Source organism: Oncorhynchus nerka, linkage group LG19, assembly GCF_034236695.1.
Source record: "Oncorhynchus nerka isolate Pitt River linkage group LG19, Oner_Uvic_2.0, whole genome shotgun sequence".
NCBI classification, from domain to species: Eukaryota; Metazoa; Chordata; class Actinopteri; order Salmoniformes; family Salmonidae; genus Oncorhynchus; species Oncorhynchus nerka.
This window is the reverse complement of record NC_088414.1, coordinates 44484396-44503445: the sequence shown is the minus strand read 5'-3', so window position 1 is coordinate 44503445 and position 19050 is coordinate 44484396. Positions and strand designations below refer to the sequence as shown.

Here is a 19050-nt window from a genome sequence, read left to right as displayed (position 1 = left end):
TTCTTTTGGCACCCTATACTGAATAAGCAGTGAGGAGTAGAAACTGGGTTCCATTTTGGCTCCTGCAGTGCACTCACCCTATACTGAATAAGCAGTGAGGAGTAGAAACTGAATAAGGTTCCATTTTGGCTCCTGCAGTGCACTCACCCTATACTGAATAAGCAGTGAGGAGTAGAAACTGGGTTCCATTTTGGCTCCTGCAGTGCACTCACCCTATACTGAATAAGCAGTGAGGAGTGGAAACTGGGTTCCATGTTGGCTCCCCGCAGTGTGTTTTTAAGAGAAAGACCAACGTAGATAGTAGCAGGACAACAACGGAATACGGAGTAGAACACTGACACATCACTGATGTTGATACCACCACACCTCATCAACAGGAAGTTAACTCTGATTGGCTCAATGACACTAGCATGTAGTGTGAGGAGGATGCATCTGACTATTAGATATCTGCTTTGTATGTTCATTTCCTTTTGTTATTCTCTACCCCTTCTGTTTTCCTTCTTCTTTGTGTAAATCTCCAATGATTTGTTTCTCTCTTAAAAATAGGATTTTTTGTTGTTGTTGTATGGTTTTGTATTATAAACATTGAAAGGGGGAGGTGCCTACAAGTCCTTCTGGGGTTGGCCTGTGTGTTAGGGTGGTGTGTTAGGGTGGCCGTGGGCCTGTGTGTTAGGGTGGCCGTGGGCCTGTGTGTTAGGGTGGCCGTGGGTCTGTGTGTTAGGGTGGCCGTGGGTCTGTGTGTTAGGGTGGCCGTGTGGCCTGTGGCCGTGGGCCTGTGTGTTAGGGTGGCCGTTGGCCTGTGTGTTAGGGTGGCCGTGGGCCTGTGTGTTAGGGTGGCCGTTGGCCTGTGTGTTAGGGTGGCCGTGGGTCTGTGTGTTAGGGTGGCCGTGGGCCTGTGTGTTAGGGTGGCCGTGGGTCTGTGTGTTAGGGTGGCCGTGGGTCTGTGTGTTAGGGTGGCCGTGGGCCTGTGTGTTAGGGTGGCCGTGGGTCTGTGTGTTAGGGTGGCCGTGGGCCTGTGTGTTAGGGTGGCCGTTGGCCTGTGTGTTAGGGTGGCCTGTGTGTTAGGGTGGCCGTGGGCCTGTGTGTTAGGGTGGCCTGTGTGTTAGGGTGGCCTGTGGGCCTGTGTGTTAGGGTGGCCGTTGGCCTGTGTGTTAGGGTGGCCGTGGGTCTGTGTGTTAGGGTGGCCGTGGGCCTGTGTGTTAGGGTGGTGTGTTAGGGTGGCCGTTGGCCTGTGTGTTAGGGTGGCCGTTGGCCTGTGTGTTAGGGTGGCCGTTGGTCTCTAAATCTGTGAGAGTACGTGACATATGTTACTGTGGTATTTAAGACCCTCAGGAGAAAAATGCTGACAATACCACCCTCCCCCCCACACACACACACAACACTGTACACACAGAGCAGCACGCACAACCAACCCCCTCACCCACCCACCCACCAACCAACCCACCCACCCACCCACCCACCCACCCACCCACCCACCCACCAACCAACCCACCCACCCCACCCACCCACCCCACCCACCCACCAACCAACCCACCCACCCACCCACCCACCCACCAACCAACCCACCCACCCACCCACCCACCCACCCACCCACCCACCCACCCACCCACCCACCCACCCACCCACCCACGACAGACAACAACACACCTCAAACACAGCACAGTACTTTCTCACCACTGTTTCAATAATAAATAGATTAGAAATAACCTTCTCTTTTGAAATAAAAAATAAGTAGGTAGGTACCATCTCTGCGAGTAAAATTAAGTTCAAAAGCAAAATCCATGTTGTTTTTTTTAAAGCGACACACAACAAGAAAGCAAAACGGGATTGTTGGAGATCAGATATATAAGAAGGATCCCGATAGTACAGAAGAACACCACATTCATATTACTATACAGTAGTACAGGTCCAAGCGTTGGATCAAATCAATGAGGAATATATATATATACACTGGGATACGTACAGTATACAGCTCCACACACACACACACACACACGAGATACAGAGGAGTAGGAGGAAGCAGGTTTAAGCCCAAGTCATCTGTCAAAACAGTCTCTCCTCTTTCTCAATCCGTCACGCTCGCCAAAACGTTAATGCTTTTCACGAGAATCTCTCACGAGAATCTGGTCGACTTAATATAGAAGTCTTTAGTGCATATCTGTTATACCGTGAATACCCACACGTCTCGGAGACTAGCCTGCTCTCTGAAAATATACAGAAACACAATGTATACAGGTTGATATGTGGCTAAAGAACACGTTGAGCTTCAGCACAACAGCCCAAAACACAGATGCTGATGGCAGGGAAGAGAGAGAGAGACAGAGAAACCATCATTTGTGGTCTCAAGGAGACAACGACACCAACAACCTGTGCAATGTACATTCATGACAGATAAAATAGGTGTTGTACTGTACAGATATAGAGGCGCATGAAGACGTTGTATAACAGGCTAGAAAATCTGTAGAGCAAGGTGATTTCTGATCAATGCTGAGTGACATGACAGTTGGCCATTTTGGCTCCTGCAGTGCACTCCACCCTATACTGAATAAGCAGTGAGGAGTAGAAACTGGGTTCCATTTTGGCTCCTGCAGTGCACTCACCCTATACTGAATAAGCAGTGAGGAGTAGAAACTGGGTTCCATTTTGGCTCCTGCAGTGCACTCACCCTATACTGAATAAGCAGTGAGGAGTAGAAACTGGGTTCCATTTTGGCTCCTGCAGTGCACTCACCCTATACTGAATAAGCAGTGAGGAGTAGAAACTGGGTTCCATTTTGGCTCCTGCAGTGCACTCACCCTATACTGAATAAGCAGTGAGGAGTAGAAACTGGGTTCCATTTTGGCTCCTGCAGTGCACTCCACCCTATACTGAATAAGCAGTGAGGAGTAGAAACTGGGTTCCATGTTGGCTCCTGCAGTGCACTCCACCCTATACTGAATAAGCAGTGAGGAGTGGAAACTGTGTTTCTGTTTGAATGACAGGGACTAGGCTACTGCTGCTTACATGCAGCCTAGTATAACGATGGATGTGTATGTGACTGTAGCTCTACCGTGTCATAACAGTGAACATGACACACTGCTGAGTGTAGAGAATGTGGTCATATCCTAGAATGCTGATCATATGGAATAAGAATCTCGGTGACAATCTAACTGTATGGCCGTAGGTAGACATGTTCAATATTACACAGGAGCTGACACCATTTGAGCGCATAGATAGATATATATATATATATTGATATACATTGACATTAACTATATAGACCCAGGGCTGTCCAACCCTGTTCCTGGAGAGACCCTCCTGTAGGTTTTAACTCCAACCCTCTTCCTGGAGAGATACCCTCCTGTAGGTTTTAACTCCAACCCTGTTCCTGGAGAGAAACTCTCCTGTAGGTTTTAACTCTAACCCTGTTCCTGGAGAGATAAACCTCCTGTAGGTTTTAACTCCAACCCTGTTCCTGGAGAGAAACTCTCCTGTAGGTTTTAACTCCAACCCTGTTCCTGGAGAGATAAACCTCCTGTAGGTTTTAACTCCAACCCTGATTCTAATAATTAGCTGGTTGAAAATCTGAATCAGGTTGGTTACAACTGGGGTTGGAGTTAAAACCTACAGGAGGGTTTCTCTTCAGGAACAGGGTTGGAGTTAAAACCTACAGGAGGTTTATCTCCAGGAACAGGGTTGGAGTTAAAACCTACAGGAGGTTTATCTCTCCAGGAACAGGGTTGGAGTTAAAACCTACAGGAGGTTTATCTCCAGGAACAGGGTTGGAGTTAAAACCTACAGGAGGGTTTCTCTCCAGGAACAGGGTTGGAGTTAAAACCTACAGGAGGTTTATCTCCAGGAACAGGGTTGGACAGCCCTGATATAGACCCAGGAACATGTCTCCTGCCATAACGAAATAAACAAGACCAGGAGAAACATAATGACATGTGATGTGTTAACAACATCTGCAACAAAGATGTTCTGGAACAGCAGTGGTACATGAATATTCATGAGTGGGAGGAGTTTAGTCTAAATGGGTTAAATACCTGACTCTTTTTACAAACCATACACACATTCACATTTACCATAGATCTACACTCCTCTAGATAGGTCTGCCCTGTCCTACATAGGACACGTTTCCTCTGTGGTGGACCATGGGTCACTCCTATCTCTCAGTGAAGTCCTTGGGGAAAGGGAGGTTGTTTGTGGCTCGGGCTGGGAGCGGGGGCTGGCTGCTGCCTGGGACCATCCTGGCTGGGATCGGAGGGGGCCGGGAGAGGAATGTGGAGGTCAAGGTGGTGGAGCCAGTGGCCCAGTGTGGGTCAGAGTCGAAACCAGAGCAGGAAAACTGAGTCTGGGTGAGAGATGGGGGGGAGGTGGAAGCAGTTGGGGCTGCTGGTGGAGCCTTGGCTGGGACGGGGAGGACTGAATCATCATCGAAGGTCACCCACAGCTGGGCCCGAGGGGGAGGAGGGGCTGGGGGCGGGACGACAGGGGGTAGGGGTGGAGGAGGGAGGAGACAGGGGGAGGGCAGGGGTAGAGGAGGGAGGAGACAGGGGGAGGGCAGGGGCTGGAAGAAGAGGGCGAGAGAGGAAGAGCCAGGGGGAGCATAGGGGCAGGGAGAGAGGGAGCAGTCAGGAGAGGGAGCGCTGGAGCAGGGATGAGGGGGTCATCGATGGGCCAAGCAGGGACATTGTCCGGTGGAGTGATGGAGGGGGTGCAGGTGCCCCTGGCGTCATGTTGGGGGCAAAAGCTGGGAACGGGGCTGGGGTAGGGGAGAGAAGTGAGGCTGGGGTAGGGGCGAGGGGCTGGGTGAAGGCAGACATGGTCCTGTTGAGACCAGGCCTTGAGGCCTTCTGCTGGGCAAGGAAGTCAGGTGTCAGGGAGCGCCTCTGACCCTGCTGCACCAGAGGACCAGTGAAGGGGTTGGTGCTGTTGGGCCGGGCCGGGACCGGATCACTCAGGAAGGTGTTGGGAGAGCCCCGCTGCAGGGCCTCCTGGGACCTACTTCGAGATGGGACCGGGGGAGGGGGGAGGAGAGACCGGGTGAGGGAAGTGGGGAGGGTGGAGGAAGAGGAGTCGCCGAAGCCCTGCAGGGTGGACAGAGGGGTGGAGTGGAGGGATGAAGGGAGGGTAGGAGCTGAGTGTAAGGAGGAGTTCCTGGTCAGTGATTGGGTGTTGAGCCAAGAGGCGGAGAGGTCAGAGGTGAGTGTGTCAAAGGGTTCGGGCTTCCATTGTGCTTCTCTTTGGATTCCATTCACTCCATTGATCTAGAGGGGAGAAAATGACACCGGAGTCACCAAATCAGAGCCAAGGTTGGGAAAAAGCTGAGCCAATGGCAGTTTATTTTGATGTAATGAGGAAATAAGTAAATGGAATGTAATCGTAGAGTGATGTTTCAGCAGTAAGAGCTCTCTTGTTATAACATGCAACAAGTCTACTTTAATAACCCACGACTACACTTAACCAGCTACTATATTCCACACAAAGTACTAGTATACCTAACCAGTGAAAGGACTGACCAGGTGACCGTTGGCTGCATTGCCATTGGACGACACATTACATATAAAACACGATACATCAGGAAGTCATTCCATGTCAACACAGGAAGTGGTCCATTTCAACGTGTTGATCAAAGGCAGGACCACGTATATGTAAAGGAACATCGATGTGTTGAAGGAAGGCCAACACAAATTCGGGGGTAGATTACCAGGCTAGACGTGGCCGACATATGTAAAGGAACGTCGATGCGTTGAAGGAAGGTCAACACAAATTCGTGGGTAGATTACCAGGCTAGACGTGGCCGACATATGTAAAGGAACGTCGATGCGTTGAAGGAAGGTCAACACAAATTCGGGGGTAGATTACCAGGCTAGACGTGGCCGACATATGTAAAGGAACGTCGATGCGTTGAAGGAAGGTCAACACAAATTCGGGTGGTAGATTACCAGGCTAGACGTGGCCGACATATGTAAAGGAACGTCGATGCGTTGAAGGAAGGTCAACACAAATTCGGGGGTAGATTACCAGGCTAGACGTGGCCGACATATGTAAAGGAACGTCGATGCGTTGAAGGAAGGTCAACACAAATTCGGGGGTAGATTACCAGGCTAGACGTGGCCGACATATGTAAAGGAACGTCGATGCGTTGAAGGAAGGTCAACACAAATTCGGGGGTAGATTACCAGGCTAGACGTGGCCGACATGCATTGATTGAACTGGACTGAACTGACAAAACATTATTATTATTATTCGTTATTTTTAAGGTCAGATGTGTGGATTGTCATGCTGGCCACGTAAAAAAAACAACAACAACAACAACAGTTTAAACAACAACCACAACCCTTTTTACCAGTTGATGAACATTAAAAACCCACTGTTATTAGACTTGTGATGGGCTAGGAGACACGATCAAATAAACACCTACAGATGGATCAAGGCAGAAATCAACTAAAACATGAAACAGGTGACTAATGTATGGGAGTAGGGAGACTCAAATCACACCCTATTCCCTAGTTAGTACACTACTTTAGACAAGAGATAAAGGCCCAAAGTAGTGTACTATCTAGGGATAAATGTCCAAAGTAGTGTACTAAGGATTAGGGTCCAAAGTAGTGTACCATCTAGGGATTAGGGTGTGATTTGAGACTTGGGTCATACACTGGACTCAGTGACAGAGGTGCTATGGAGAGAAACAAGGAGGAGTTTAATATAGAGGAGGCAATGGTATACCTGTCACCCAGAGGGCTGCTCCGGCTTGGAGAGAGGGAGAGAGAGATGGAGAGAGAAGAACACTTACACACCTATATAACTGTAGCAAAGCTGTGTAAGGGACAGAGAGAGAGATAAAGACAGAGAGAGATAAAGACAGAGAGAGATAAAGACAGAGAGAGAGAAAGACAGAGAGAGAGAAAGACAGAGAGAGAGAAAGACAGAGAGATAAAGACAGAGAGAGATAAAGACACAGAGAGATAAAGACACAGAGAGATAAAGACACAGAGAGATAAAGACACAGAGAGATAAAGACAGAGAGAGAGAAAGACAGAGAGAGAGAAAGACAGAGAGAGAGAAAGACAGAGAGAGATAAAGACAGAGAGAGATAAAGACAGAGAGAGATAAAGACAGAGAGATAAAGACAGAGAGATAAAGACAGAGAGATAAAGACAGAGAGATAAAGACAGAGAGAGATAAAGAGTAGCCAATTGTTTTGTGCATGTACCATCTACTTGTTATTTCCCTCATCTCATGTGTTCCTGTAACATTATACCATGACATACAGTAGCTAACAAACTAGACATCTCCTTTATCCACATTTTATTGTGTTACAAAGCGGGATTAAAAGAGATTAAATCGTCATTATTTTTGTCAACGATGTAAACAAAATATTCTAAATGTCAAATTGGAAGATTTTGTATTAATTTTTTTAATGAATGAATATATATTTGGCCTTTTTATTTTAGGTTATTGTCCTACTGAAAGGTGCATTAAAGGAAGCAGTTACTCGGATCTGCATAAGGGTTTGAATTTAGGCCAAAAAGTGTCTTCCTTGGCCGTGTTTTGTTGCAGTATTACTTTAGTGCCTTGTTGAATGTTTAGGAATATTTGCATTCTTCTTTTTCACTCTGTCATTAATGTGGAGTTACTACAATGATGTTGATCCATCCTCCAGTTCTCTCCCATCACAGCCATAAAACTCTGTAGCTGTTTTAAAATCACCAACGGCCTCACGGTAACCCCCCTAAAGCAGTTTCCTTCCTCTCCGGCAGCTCAGTTCAGAAGGACGACTCTACCTGTGATGCGTCTGGGTGGTTTTAATACATCATCCACAGCATCATTATTAACTTCTGATTTGTTATTGTTACCCATCCACCAATCACTGCCCTTCTTTATGAGGCTTTCAAAAAGCTCTCTGGTCTTTGTACTTTAATCTGTGCTTGAAATTCAATACTTGACTGAGGGACCTTACAGATGTTGAATGTTTGGGGGACGGGGTGAAGGGGTAGTCAATAAAAAACATAATGTCAACGCATATTTATCCACACAGAGTGAGTCCATATAGCTTATTATGTTATTATTTGTTAAGCCTAGTTTTACTTCTGAACTAATCAAGGCCTTTAACAAAGGAGCTGAATATTTATACAACGACTAGATTGGAGTCATTACATTCTAATTTAAAAGGTGCAATATGTAGAAACCTCCTAATGTCCGTTTGTGACAAAACAAGTTATGTGTAGTGTAGAGAATCATGTAGAGAATCATGATCATGTAGAGAATCGTGTAGAGAATCGTGTAGAGAATCCTGTAGAGAATCATGATCATGTAGAGAATCATGTAGAGAATCATGATCATGTAGAGAATCGTGTAGAGAATCATTGTATCATCTAAGCCGCTGTGAAATATCTTTCCAAAAGCCAAAAAATATGATATTTTCAGCTGTTTGTAGCTGGGGTACAAAACAGTAAGTAAATAAACGCAAAAACAAAACTTAGGAACAGGAAGCAGAGAAATAGCGCACGTACAACGGAGGTTTCCCTATAGCCTGGTTCCTCTCTAGGTTTCTTCCTAGGTTCTGGCCTTTCTAGGGAGGTTTCCCTATAGCCTGGTTCCTCTCTAGGTTTCTTCCTAGGTTCTGGCCTTTCTAGGGAGGTTTCCTCATAGCCTGGTTCCTCTCTAGGTTTCTTCCTAGGTTCTGGCCTTTCTAGGGAGGTTTCCCTCATAGCCTGGTTCCTCTCTAGGTTTCTTCCTAGGTTCTGGCCTTTCTAGGGAGGTTTCCCTCATAGCCTGGTTCCTCTCTAGGTTTCTTCCTAGGTTCTGGCCTTTCTAGGGAGTTTTCCCTCATAGCCTGGTTCCTCTCTAGGTTTCTTCCTAGGTTCTGGCCTTTCTAGGGAGGTTTCCCTATAGCCTGGTTCCTCTCTAGGTTTCTTCCTAGGTTCTGGCCTTTCTAGGGAGGTTTCCCTATAGCCTGGTTCCTCTCTAGGTTTCTTCCTAGGTTCTGGCCTTTCTAGGGAGGTTTCCCTATAGCCTGGTTCCTCTCTAGGTTTCTTCCTAGGTTCTGGCCTTTCTAGGGAGGTTTCCTCATAGCCTGGTTCCTCTCTAGGTTTCTTCCTAGGTTCTGGCCTTTCTAGGGAGGTTTCCCTCATAGCCTGGTTCCTCTCTAGGTTTCTTCCTAGGTTCTGGCCTTTCTAGGGAGGTTTCCCTCATAGCCTGGTTCCTCTCTAGGTTTCTTCCTAGGTTCTGGCCTTTCTAGGGAGTTTTCCCTCATAGCCTGGTTCCTCTCTAGGTTTCTTCCTAGGTTCTGGCCTTTCTAGGGAGGTTTCCCTATAGCCTGGTTTCTCTCTAGGTTTCTTCCTAGGTTCTGGCCTTTCTAGGGAGGTTTCCCTCATAGCCTGGTTCCTCTCTAGGTTTCTTCCTAGGTTCTGGCCTTTCTAGGGAGGTTTCCCTCATAGCCTGGTTCCTCTCTAGGTTTCTTCCTAGGTTCTGGCCTTTCTAGGGAGTTTTCCCTCATAGCCTGGTTCCTCTCTAGGTTTCTTCCTAGGTTCTGGCCTTTCTAGGGAGATTTCCCTATAGCCTGGTTCCTCTCTAGGTTTCTTCCTAGGTTCTGGCCTTTCTAGGGAGGTTTCCCTATAGCCTGGTTCCTCTCTAGGTTTCTTCCTAGGTTCTGGCCTTTCTAGGGAGGTTTCCCTATAGCCTGGTTCCTCTCTAGGTTTCTTCCTAGGTTCTGGCCTTTCTAGGGAGGTTTCCCTCATAGCCTGGTTCCTCTCTAGGTTTCTTCCTAGGTTCTTGCCTTTCTAGGGAGGTTTCCCTATAGCCTGGTTCCTCTCTAGGTTGCTTCCTAGGTTCTGGCCTTTCTAGGGATGTTTCCCTATAGCCTGGTTCCTCTCTAGGTTTCTTCCTAGGTTCTGGCCTTTCTAGGGAGGTTTCCCTATAGCCTGGTTCCTCTCTAGATTTCTTCCTAGGTTCTGGCCTTTCTAGGGAGGTTTCCCTATAGCCTGGTTCCTCTCTAGGTTTCTTCCTAGGTTCTGGCCTTTCTAGGGATGTTTCCCTATAGCCTGGTTCCTCTCTAGGGTTCTTCCTAGGTTCTGGCCTTTCTAGGGAGTTTTTCCTAGCCACCGTGCTTCTACAGCTGCATTGCTTGCTTTTTGGGGGTTTTAGGCTGGGTTTCTATACAGCACTTTGTGATATCAGCTGATCTAAGAAGGGCTTTATAAATACATTTGATTTGATCTTCAGCCAAGTCACAACAACAGACAAACAAACAGTCTTTTCTTTGAACTTTTTCAAGCCACTGTAGAACAGATCTACCACTTCTTAGACTGGTTTTCAATGAGAATGACAGATCTATTACTCACATTTCTATGTGAATTTTGTCGGATCGCCCAAAAAGTGACATATTGCAGTGTTGGTTGGTATTAACCTCTATGTTGTCATGGTAACTATATACAGAGTGTTGGTATTAACCTATATGTTGTCATGGTAACTATATACAGAGAGTTGGTATTAACCTCTATGTTGTCATGGTAACTATATACAGAGTGTTGGTATTAACCTCTATGTTGTCATGGTAACTATATACAGAGTGTTGGTATTAACCTCTATGTTGTCATGGTAACTATATACAGAGAGTTGGTATTAACCTCTATGTTGTCATGGTAACTATATACAGAGTGTTGGTATTAACCTCTATGTTGTCATGGTAACTATATACAGAGTGTTGATATTAACCATTATGTAGTCATGGTAACTGTATACAGAGTGTTGGTATTAATCTCTATGTTGTCATGGTAACTGTATACAGAGTGTTGGTATTAACATGTATGCTGTCATGGTAACTGTATACAGTGTTGGTATTAACATATGTGTTGTCATGGTAACTGTATACAGAGTGTTGGTATTAATCTCTATGTTGTCATGGTAACTGTATACAGAGTGTTGGTTGGTACTAACCTGGGTTGCAGGGGCATTCTCTGTAGTGGTGGTCTCAGGGGGCAGGACATGAGAGGAACGGGAGCGGGGAGGGGGCTTGGGGGAGGACAGCCCCTGGGGGGCCACAGCCCCGGTAGCCCCTAGCCCTGCTCCGGCCTGTGTGGGCAGCATTGGAGCAGCCATTTGGGCCTGCATGGGAGCCTGCATGGGTGGTTGGGCTGGAGGGGCAAACTGGGGCTGCATGGGAGCCTGCATGGTTGGCTGCATTGGGGCAGCCATGGTTGGTTGCATGGTTGGTTGCATGGGAGCCTGCATGGGAGGCTGGGCTGGAGAGGCAGACTGGGCCTGCATGGGAGCCTGCATGGGTGGCTGGGCTGGAGAGGCAGACTGGGCCTGCATGGGAGCCTGCATGGGTGGCTGGGCTGGAGAGGCAGACTGGGCCTGCATGGGAGCCTGCATGGGTGGCTGGGCTGGAGAGGCAGACTGGGCCTGCATGGGAGCCTGCATGGGAGCCTGCATGGGAGCCTGGGATGGAGAGGCAGACTGGGGCTGCATTGTTGGCTGCATCGGGGAGGGGACATGTCTCACTGGAGGGGGTCCGGAAGGAGGGGGGCCTGCAAGACAATGTTACAGAAGACTTAGACAGAGAGACAGTCTTCACATCAGCCTAGTGGTTTAGAGCCTAGTGGTTTAGAGCCTAGTGGTTTAGAGCCTAGTGGTTTAGAGCCTAGTGGTTTAGAGCCTAGTGGTTTAGAGCCTAGTGGTTTAGAGCCTAGTGGTTTAGAGCCTAGTGGTTTAGAGCCTAGTGGTTTAGAGCCTAGTGGTTTAGAGCCTAGTGGTTTAGAGCCTAGTGGTTAGAGCCTAGTGGTTTAGAGGCTAGTGGTTTAGAGCCTAGTGGTTTAGAGCCTAGTGGTTTAGAGCCTAGTGGTTTAGAGCCTAGTGGTTAGAGCCTAGTGGTTTAGAGGCTAGTGGTTTAGAGCCTAGTGGTTTAGAGCCTAGTGGTTTAGAGCCTAGTGGTTAGAGCCTAGTGGTTTAGAGCCTAGTGGTTTAGAGCCTAGTGGTTTAGAGCCTAGTGGTTAGAGCGTTGGACGAGTAACCGAAAGGTTGCAAGTTCATATCCCCGAGCTGACAAGGTACAAATCTGTCGTTCTGCCCCCTGAACAGGGCAGTTAACCCACTGTTCCTAGGCCGTCATTGAAAATAAGAATTTGTTCTTAACTGACTTGCCTAGTTAAATAAAGATAAAATATAAATATTCTTCATGAAGAATGAATAGCTCGTCCAAGTCAGATTACCCCTTTAAACAGAGTTTACAACCTCTGGGAACAGCATGGGGAGTACATATGTTTCCTGGTTAACCCCTGGGAACAGCATGGGGAGTACATATGTTTCCTGGTTAACCTCTGGGAACAGCATGGGGAGTACATATGTTTCCTGGTTAACCTCTGGGAACAGCATGGGGAGTACATATGTTTCCTGGTTAACCTCTGGGAACAGCATGGGGAGTACATATGTTTCCTGGTTAACCTCTGGGAACAGCATGGGGAGTACATATGTTTCCTGTTTCTGGGAACAGCATGGGGAGTACATATGTTTCCTGGTTAACCTCTGGGAACAGCATGGGGAGTACATATGTTTCCTGGTTAACCTCTGGGAACAGCATGGGGAGTACATATGTTTCCTGGTTAACCCTGGGAACAGCATGGGAGTACATATGTTTCCTGGTTAACCCCTGGGAACAGCATGGGGAGTACATATGTTTCCTGGTTAACCCCTGGGAACAGCATGGGGAGTACATATGTTTCCTGGTTAACCTCTGGGAACAGCATGGGGAGTACATATGTTTCCTGGTTAACCTCTGGGAACAGCATGGGGAGTACATATGTTTCCTGGTTAACCTCTGGGAACAGCATGGGGAGTACATATGTTTCCTGGTTAACCTCTGGGAACAGCATGGGGAGTACATATGTTTCCTGGTTAACCTCTGGGAACAGCATGGGGAGTACATATGTTTCCTGGTTAACCTCTGGGAACAGCATGGGGAGTACATATGTTTCCTGGTTAACCTCTGGGAACAGCATGGGGAGTACATATGTTTCCTGGTTAACCTCTGGGAACAGCATGGGGAGTACATATGTTTCCTGGTTAACCTCTGGGAACAGCATGGGGAGTACATATGTTTCCTGGTTAACCTCTGGGAACAGCATGGGGAGTACATATGTTTCCTGGTTAACCTCTGGGAACAGCATGGGGAGTTTCCTGGTTACATATGTTTCCTGGTTAACCTCTGGGAACAGCATGGGGAGTACATATGTTTCCTGGTTAACCTCTGGGAACAGCATGGGGAGTACATATGTTTCCTGGTTAACCTCTGGGAACAGCATGGGGAGTACATATGTTTCCTGGTTAACCTCTGGGAACAGCATGGGGAGTACATATGTTTGTTGTTGTTGTTGTTGTTGTTGTTGCCCTAAACAGATGATTTAAATAATCAAATCTTGATGGCGAGTTGATGAGGGTCCCCAGGACCGAGTTTGCGGGAACGCTGGTTTACAGTGTGACATCTGGACTTCTCAAATCACAGTCTAGGAAGATTTAAAATAAAAAACAAATACTATTTGAAGCCAGGTGTGGTTGATAGTGTGAGGGCTCCAGGCTGCGTCTCAAATACTATTTGAAGCCAGGTGTGGTTGATAGTGTGAGGGCTCCAGGCTGCGTCTCAAATACTATTTGAAGCCAGGTGTGGTTGATAGTGTGAGGGCTCCAGGCTGCGTCTCAAATACTATTTGAAGCCAGGTGTGGTTGATAGTGTGAGGGCTCCAGGCTGCGTCTCACCCAGGGGCAGGTCTGTGGGTTTAGGCTGGGCGTCAGGGCCAGGTCTGGGAGCTCCAGGGTGAGTGTCTGGGGTGGGCCGTGGAGCCCCCGGTGCCTCTGGGGTGGGTCTGGGAGCACCTGGGTGGGCAGGACGCGCCTGGGGGGTCACACTGATCACCCCAGCCCTCTGAGGCATGTTCTGGAGGGAGAGAGAGAAATAAAGGATGTGGGGAGAGGGAGAAGGAAGAGAGAGAGAGAGAAGGAAGAGAGAGAGAGAGAAGGAAGAGAGAGAGAGAGAGAGATTGCGAGAGAGAGAGATTGGGAGAGAGAGAGAGAGAGATTGGGAGAGAGAGAGAGAGAGGGAGATATTGGGAGAGAGAGAGAGAGAGATTGGGAGAGAGAGAGAGAGATTGGGAGAGAGAGAGAGAGATTAGGAGAGAGAGAGAGAGATTGGGAGAGAGAGAGAGAGGGAGATTGGGAGAGAGAGAGAGAGGGGAGATTGGGAGAGAGAGAGAGAGATTGAGAGAGAGAGAGAGAGAGAGAGAGAGAGAGAGAGAGATTGAGAGAGAGAGATTGGGAGAGAGAGAGAGAGAGATTGAGAGAGAGATTGGGAGAGAGAGAGATTGGGAGAGAGAGAGAGAGAGATTGGGAGAGAGAGAGAGATTGGGAGAGAGAGAGATTGGGAGAGAGAGAGAGAGAGATTGGGAGAGAGAGAGAGAGAGATAGAGATTGGGAGAGAGAGAGAGAGAGAGAGATTGGGAGAGAAAGACCGGTAGAGACAGAAAGAGAAGTTCATAGTCCATCTAAACGTGGTATCTTCAGAGCGTATTCAATCTGCTTGGACAGACGTATTGATCTTTAACACTCACCGGTCTGGGCAGGCCTCCAGGACCTGATTGGACACGACCTGGAACAGAGACATATGATTGACAACCAGAACAACCAATGGCTAAAGGTGTCCATTCACTGTGGTTTCATCACAAATGGTAAAATGCCCACTATTGGATTTCTGTCAATGACATGACTGAAGCAGTATGCAGGGAACTTTTGATGGTTTTTTTAAACATGTTTTCATAACATGTTATTTTTACAACTTTTTTTTAAATTGTAATTTTTTGTGTGACTGTGTGTACGTGCTGATGATTTACAAACCAATTTCCCCTTGGGGATTAAACACTTATTTCTTATCTTACGCTATTATGATAAGGACTCACTAGCATAGCAACATGTGTGGAGATAATGTGTAAATCATTTATCTATCTTCTGTCTGTAAACTTCTGGTGTCGGCACCACTTCCCCATGTATGTATGTAATCATTAGCCAAACAGTTGCAAAACATTCCCGTTGCAACTTTAAAACAAGAGTTTCTATTGGACAAAAAAATATACCTTCCTTGTTCAGTTCGCTTTTGTTAAGAAACGTTTTTGCAACAGAATCGGTACAATGAATACACCCCAGGTCCCTGTAAATGAAACTCTGTAAACAAAGGTGATTCTGATTCGCTAACCAAACAACAAGATGATGTTTCAACAAAGAGATACAAACGAGACATTTTCAAATCTGGACCTCGAAGCCAGTTCCACTGCTTTTCTTTCATATTTTTTTTATTTTATTCTTTTCATTTAAAATTCTTTCCCCCTCTAAATCAGGGACCAATTTTAGACCTGGGACATCAGGAGAGGGTATAATTAATTATTAGGTATAACAGAAAACAAAAACAAAAGAGAAAAGCAGCAGTTGTCCTGTCTTCGTAGTGTAGAGTTGAATATCCTTGTTCTAGAACATTCAATAATATAGAAGGGACTTCCTGGATGCTTCTATAGGAGACGCCCAGTGCTTGACTTGGACTGAAATAGGTGCCGATACTCATTTCGGATGCCAGTACTGTTTATATTTAGGTGCAGGAATTACACAATGCATCTGAGGTAATATTCTATGAGCCGTGTAAGAATTCGAGCAGTAGAAACATTGAGGTGCTGGTTACACAGCTCCGGTGACCTCCGGTGACCTCCTGCCCAAGTCAAGCACTGGCGATGCCATGATCACATGGGTAGCCCATTCATACATTATTTACCTTCGCTGCCCCTTCTGGCCATCGCTGGCCACGAGATGTCAAGACAAGTGAAACATTACATAGAATTTTAGTAATTTAAAAGACACTCTTATCCAGAGAGACTTATAGACATAGTCAGTACATTCATCTTCAGATAGCTAGGTGGACCAGTCATAGTCAGTACATTCATCTCCAGATAGCTAGGTGGACCAGTCATAGTCAGTACATTCATCTTCAGATAGCTAGGTGGACCAGTCATAGTCAGTACATTCATCTCCAGATAGCTAGGTGGACCAGTCATAGTCAGTACATTCATCTTCAGATAGCTAGGTGGACCAGTCATAGCCAGTACATTCATCTTCAGATAGCTAGGTGGACCAGTCATAGTCAGTACATTCATCTCCAGATAGCTAGGTGGACCAGTCATAGTCAGTACATTCATCTTCAGATAGCTAGGTGGACCAGTCATAGTCAGTACATTCATCTTCAGATAGCTAGGTGGACCAGTCATAGTCAGTACATTCATCTCCAGATAGCTAGGTGGACCAGTCATAGTCAGTACATTCATCTTCAGATAGCTAGGTGGACCAGTCATAGTCAGTACATTCATCTTCAGACAGCTAGGTGGACCAGTCATAGTCAGATGGAGTCATACCTCCATCTATCACCAAGACATGTCAACATACTGACCTCCATAGGGATATCAGCTATCTACCTCCATCTAAACTAGTTAGTACCAGATCTGGCTGGGGGGGTTGGCTACACTAGTTAGTACCTGATCTGGCTGGGGGGTTGGCTACACTAGTTAGTACCTGGTCTGGCTGGGGGGTTGGCTACACTAGTTAGTACCTGGTCTGGCTGGGGGTTGGCTACACTAGTTAGTACCTGGTCTGACTGAGGGGGTTGGCTACACTAGTTAGTACCTGATCTGGCTGGGGGGGGTTGGCTACACTAGAGTGTACCTGGTCTGGCTGGGGGTTGGCTACACTAGTTAGTACCTGGTCTGACTGAGGGGGTTGGCTACACTAGTTAGTACCTGATCTGGCTGGGGGGTTGGCTACACTAGTTAGTACCTGATCTGGCTGGGGGTTGGCTACACTAGTTAGTACCTGATCTGGCTGGGGGGTTGGCTACACTAGTTAGTACCTGATCTGGCTGGGGGGTTGGCTACACTAGTTAGTACCTGGTCTGACTGAGGGGGTTGGCTACACTAGTTAGTACCTGATCTGGCTGGGGGGTTGGCTACACTAGTGTGTACCTGGTCTGGCTGGGGGGTTGGCTACACTAGTGTGTACCTGGTCTGGCTGGGGGTTGGCTACACTAGTGTGTACCTGGTCTGACTGAGGGGGTTGGCTACACTAGTTAGTACCAGATCTGGCTGGGGGGTTGGCTACACTAGTTAGTACCTGATCTGGCTGGGGGGTTGGCTACACTAGAGTGTACCTGGTCTGGCTGGGGGTTGGCTACACTAGTTAGTACCTGGTCTGACTGAGGGGGGTTGGCTACACTAGTTAGTACCTGGTCTGACTGAGGGGGGTTGGCTACACTAGTTAGTACCTGATCTGGCTGGGGGGGTTGGCTACACTAGTTAGTACCTGATCTGGCTGGGGGGGTTGGCTACACTAGTTAGTACCTGATCTGGCTGAGAGGGTTGGCTAAACTAGAGTGTACCTGGTCTGCCTGAGAGGGTTGGCTAAGCTAGAGTGTACCTGGTCTGGCTGGGGGGGTTGGCTACACTAGTTAGTACCTGATCTGGCTGGGGGGGTTGGCTACACTAGTGTGTACCTGGTCTGCCTGAGAGGGTTGGCTACACTAGTGTGTACCTGGTCTGCCTGAGAGGGTTGGCTAAACTAGTGTGTACCTGGTCTGCCTGAGAGGGTTGGCTAAACTAGTGTGTACCTGGTCTGCCTGAGAGGGTTGGCTAAACTAGTGTGTACCTGGTCTGCCTGAGAGGGTTGGCTAAACTAGTGTGTACCTTGTCTGCCTGAGAGGGTTGGCTAAGCTAGAGTGTACCTGGTCTGCCTGAGAGGGTTGGCTAAACTAGTGTGTACCTGGCTGGGATACACACACAGGGCTCTCAGGGAAGTTGGCTAAGTAAGTAAGAACACCCCTGTGCTAAGGCCCCTAGGGCCTTGGATTACTGAACGCTGACAGAGAAACAGCCTGGTACACTAACACACACACAGAGAAACAGCCTGGTACATGAACTAACACACACACAGAGAAACAGCCTGGTACATGAACTAACACACACACAGAGAAACAGCCTGGTACACTAACACACACACAGAGAAACAGCCTGGTACACTAACACACACACAGAGAAACAGCCTGGTACACTAACACACACACAGAGAAACAGCCTGGTACATGAACTAACACACACACAGAGACAGAGAGAGACAGACACAGAGAGAGACTGAGACAGAGAGAGACAGAGACAGAGAGAGACAGAGAGAGACAGACACAGAGACAGAGAGGAGACACACACACGGCGTCACCTATCATGTTTATCACATAACAGACGACAGAAGGGATGTTATTACCGCTCTGTTACCACTATTATATAGCCATGCTATAAGGCAGTGTTTCTGTTACCACTCTGTTACCACTATTATATAGCCATGCTATAAGGCAGTGTTTCTGTTACCACTATTATATAGCCATGCTATAAGGCAGTGTTTCTGTTACCGCTCTGTTACCACTATTATATAGCCATGCTATAAGGCAGTGTTTCTGTTACCACTATTATATAGCCATGCTATAAAGCAGTGTTTCTGTTACCACTATTATATAGCCATGCTATAAGGCAGTGTTTCTGTTACCACTCTGTTACCACTATTATATAGCCATGCTATAAGGCAGTGTTTCTGTTACCATTATTATATAGCCATGCTATAAGGCAGTGTTTCTGTTACCACTATTATATAGCCATGCTATAAGGCAGTGTTTCCGTTACCACTCTGTTACCACTATTATATAGCCATGCTACAAGGCAGTGTTTCTGTTACCACTATTATATAGCCATGCTATAAAGCAGTGTTTCTGTTACCACTATTATATAGCCATGCTATAAGGCAGTGTTTCTGTTACCACTATTATATAGCCATGCTATATGGCAGTGTTTCTGTTACCACTCTGTTACCACTATTATATAGCCATGCTATAAGGCAGTGTTTCTGTTACCACTCTGTTACTACTATTATATAGCCATGCTATAAGGCAGTGTTTCTGTTACCACTATTATATAGCCATGCTATAAGGCAGTGTTTCTGTTACTA

General features: G+C 47.1%; 1 protein-coding gene and 2 long non-coding RNA genes across 3 annotated transcripts in view; all 3 read right to left on the bottom strand.

Moving 5' to 3' along the window:
- Positions 1–651: 651 nt before the first annotated feature.
- Positions 652–1407, bottom strand: LOC135562511 (uncharacterized). Its single transcript, XR_010460037.1, has 2 exons — positions 774–1407; positions 652–734 (listed from the first exon to the last, which is right to left on the bottom strand). It is a non-coding gene; the product is annotated as an uncharacterized LOC135562511 (long non-coding RNA).
- A 371-nt stretch (positions 1408–1778) lies between these two features.
- LOC135562512 (uncharacterized) lies at positions 1779–4147 on the bottom strand. Its single transcript, XR_010460038.1, has 2 exons — positions 3818–4147; positions 1779–3774 (listed from the first exon to the last, which is right to left on the bottom strand). It is a non-coding gene; the product is annotated as an uncharacterized LOC135562512 (long non-coding RNA).
- A 191-nt stretch (positions 4148–4338) lies between these two features.
- synj1 (synaptojanin 1) overlaps positions 4339–19050 on the bottom strand; it is a 109697-nt gene continuing 94985 nt past the window's right edge. The window contains 6 exon segments of the mRNA XM_065004970.1: positions 4339–4643; positions 4646–5249; positions 10924–11516; positions 13738–13915; positions 14586–14623; positions 15791–15814. Of these exon segments, the coding sequence (XP_064861042.1) occupies positions 4423–4643; positions 4646–5249; positions 10924–11516; positions 13738–13915; positions 14586–14623; positions 15791–15814 (1658 nt within the window). The 3' untranslated portion in view covers positions 4339–4422.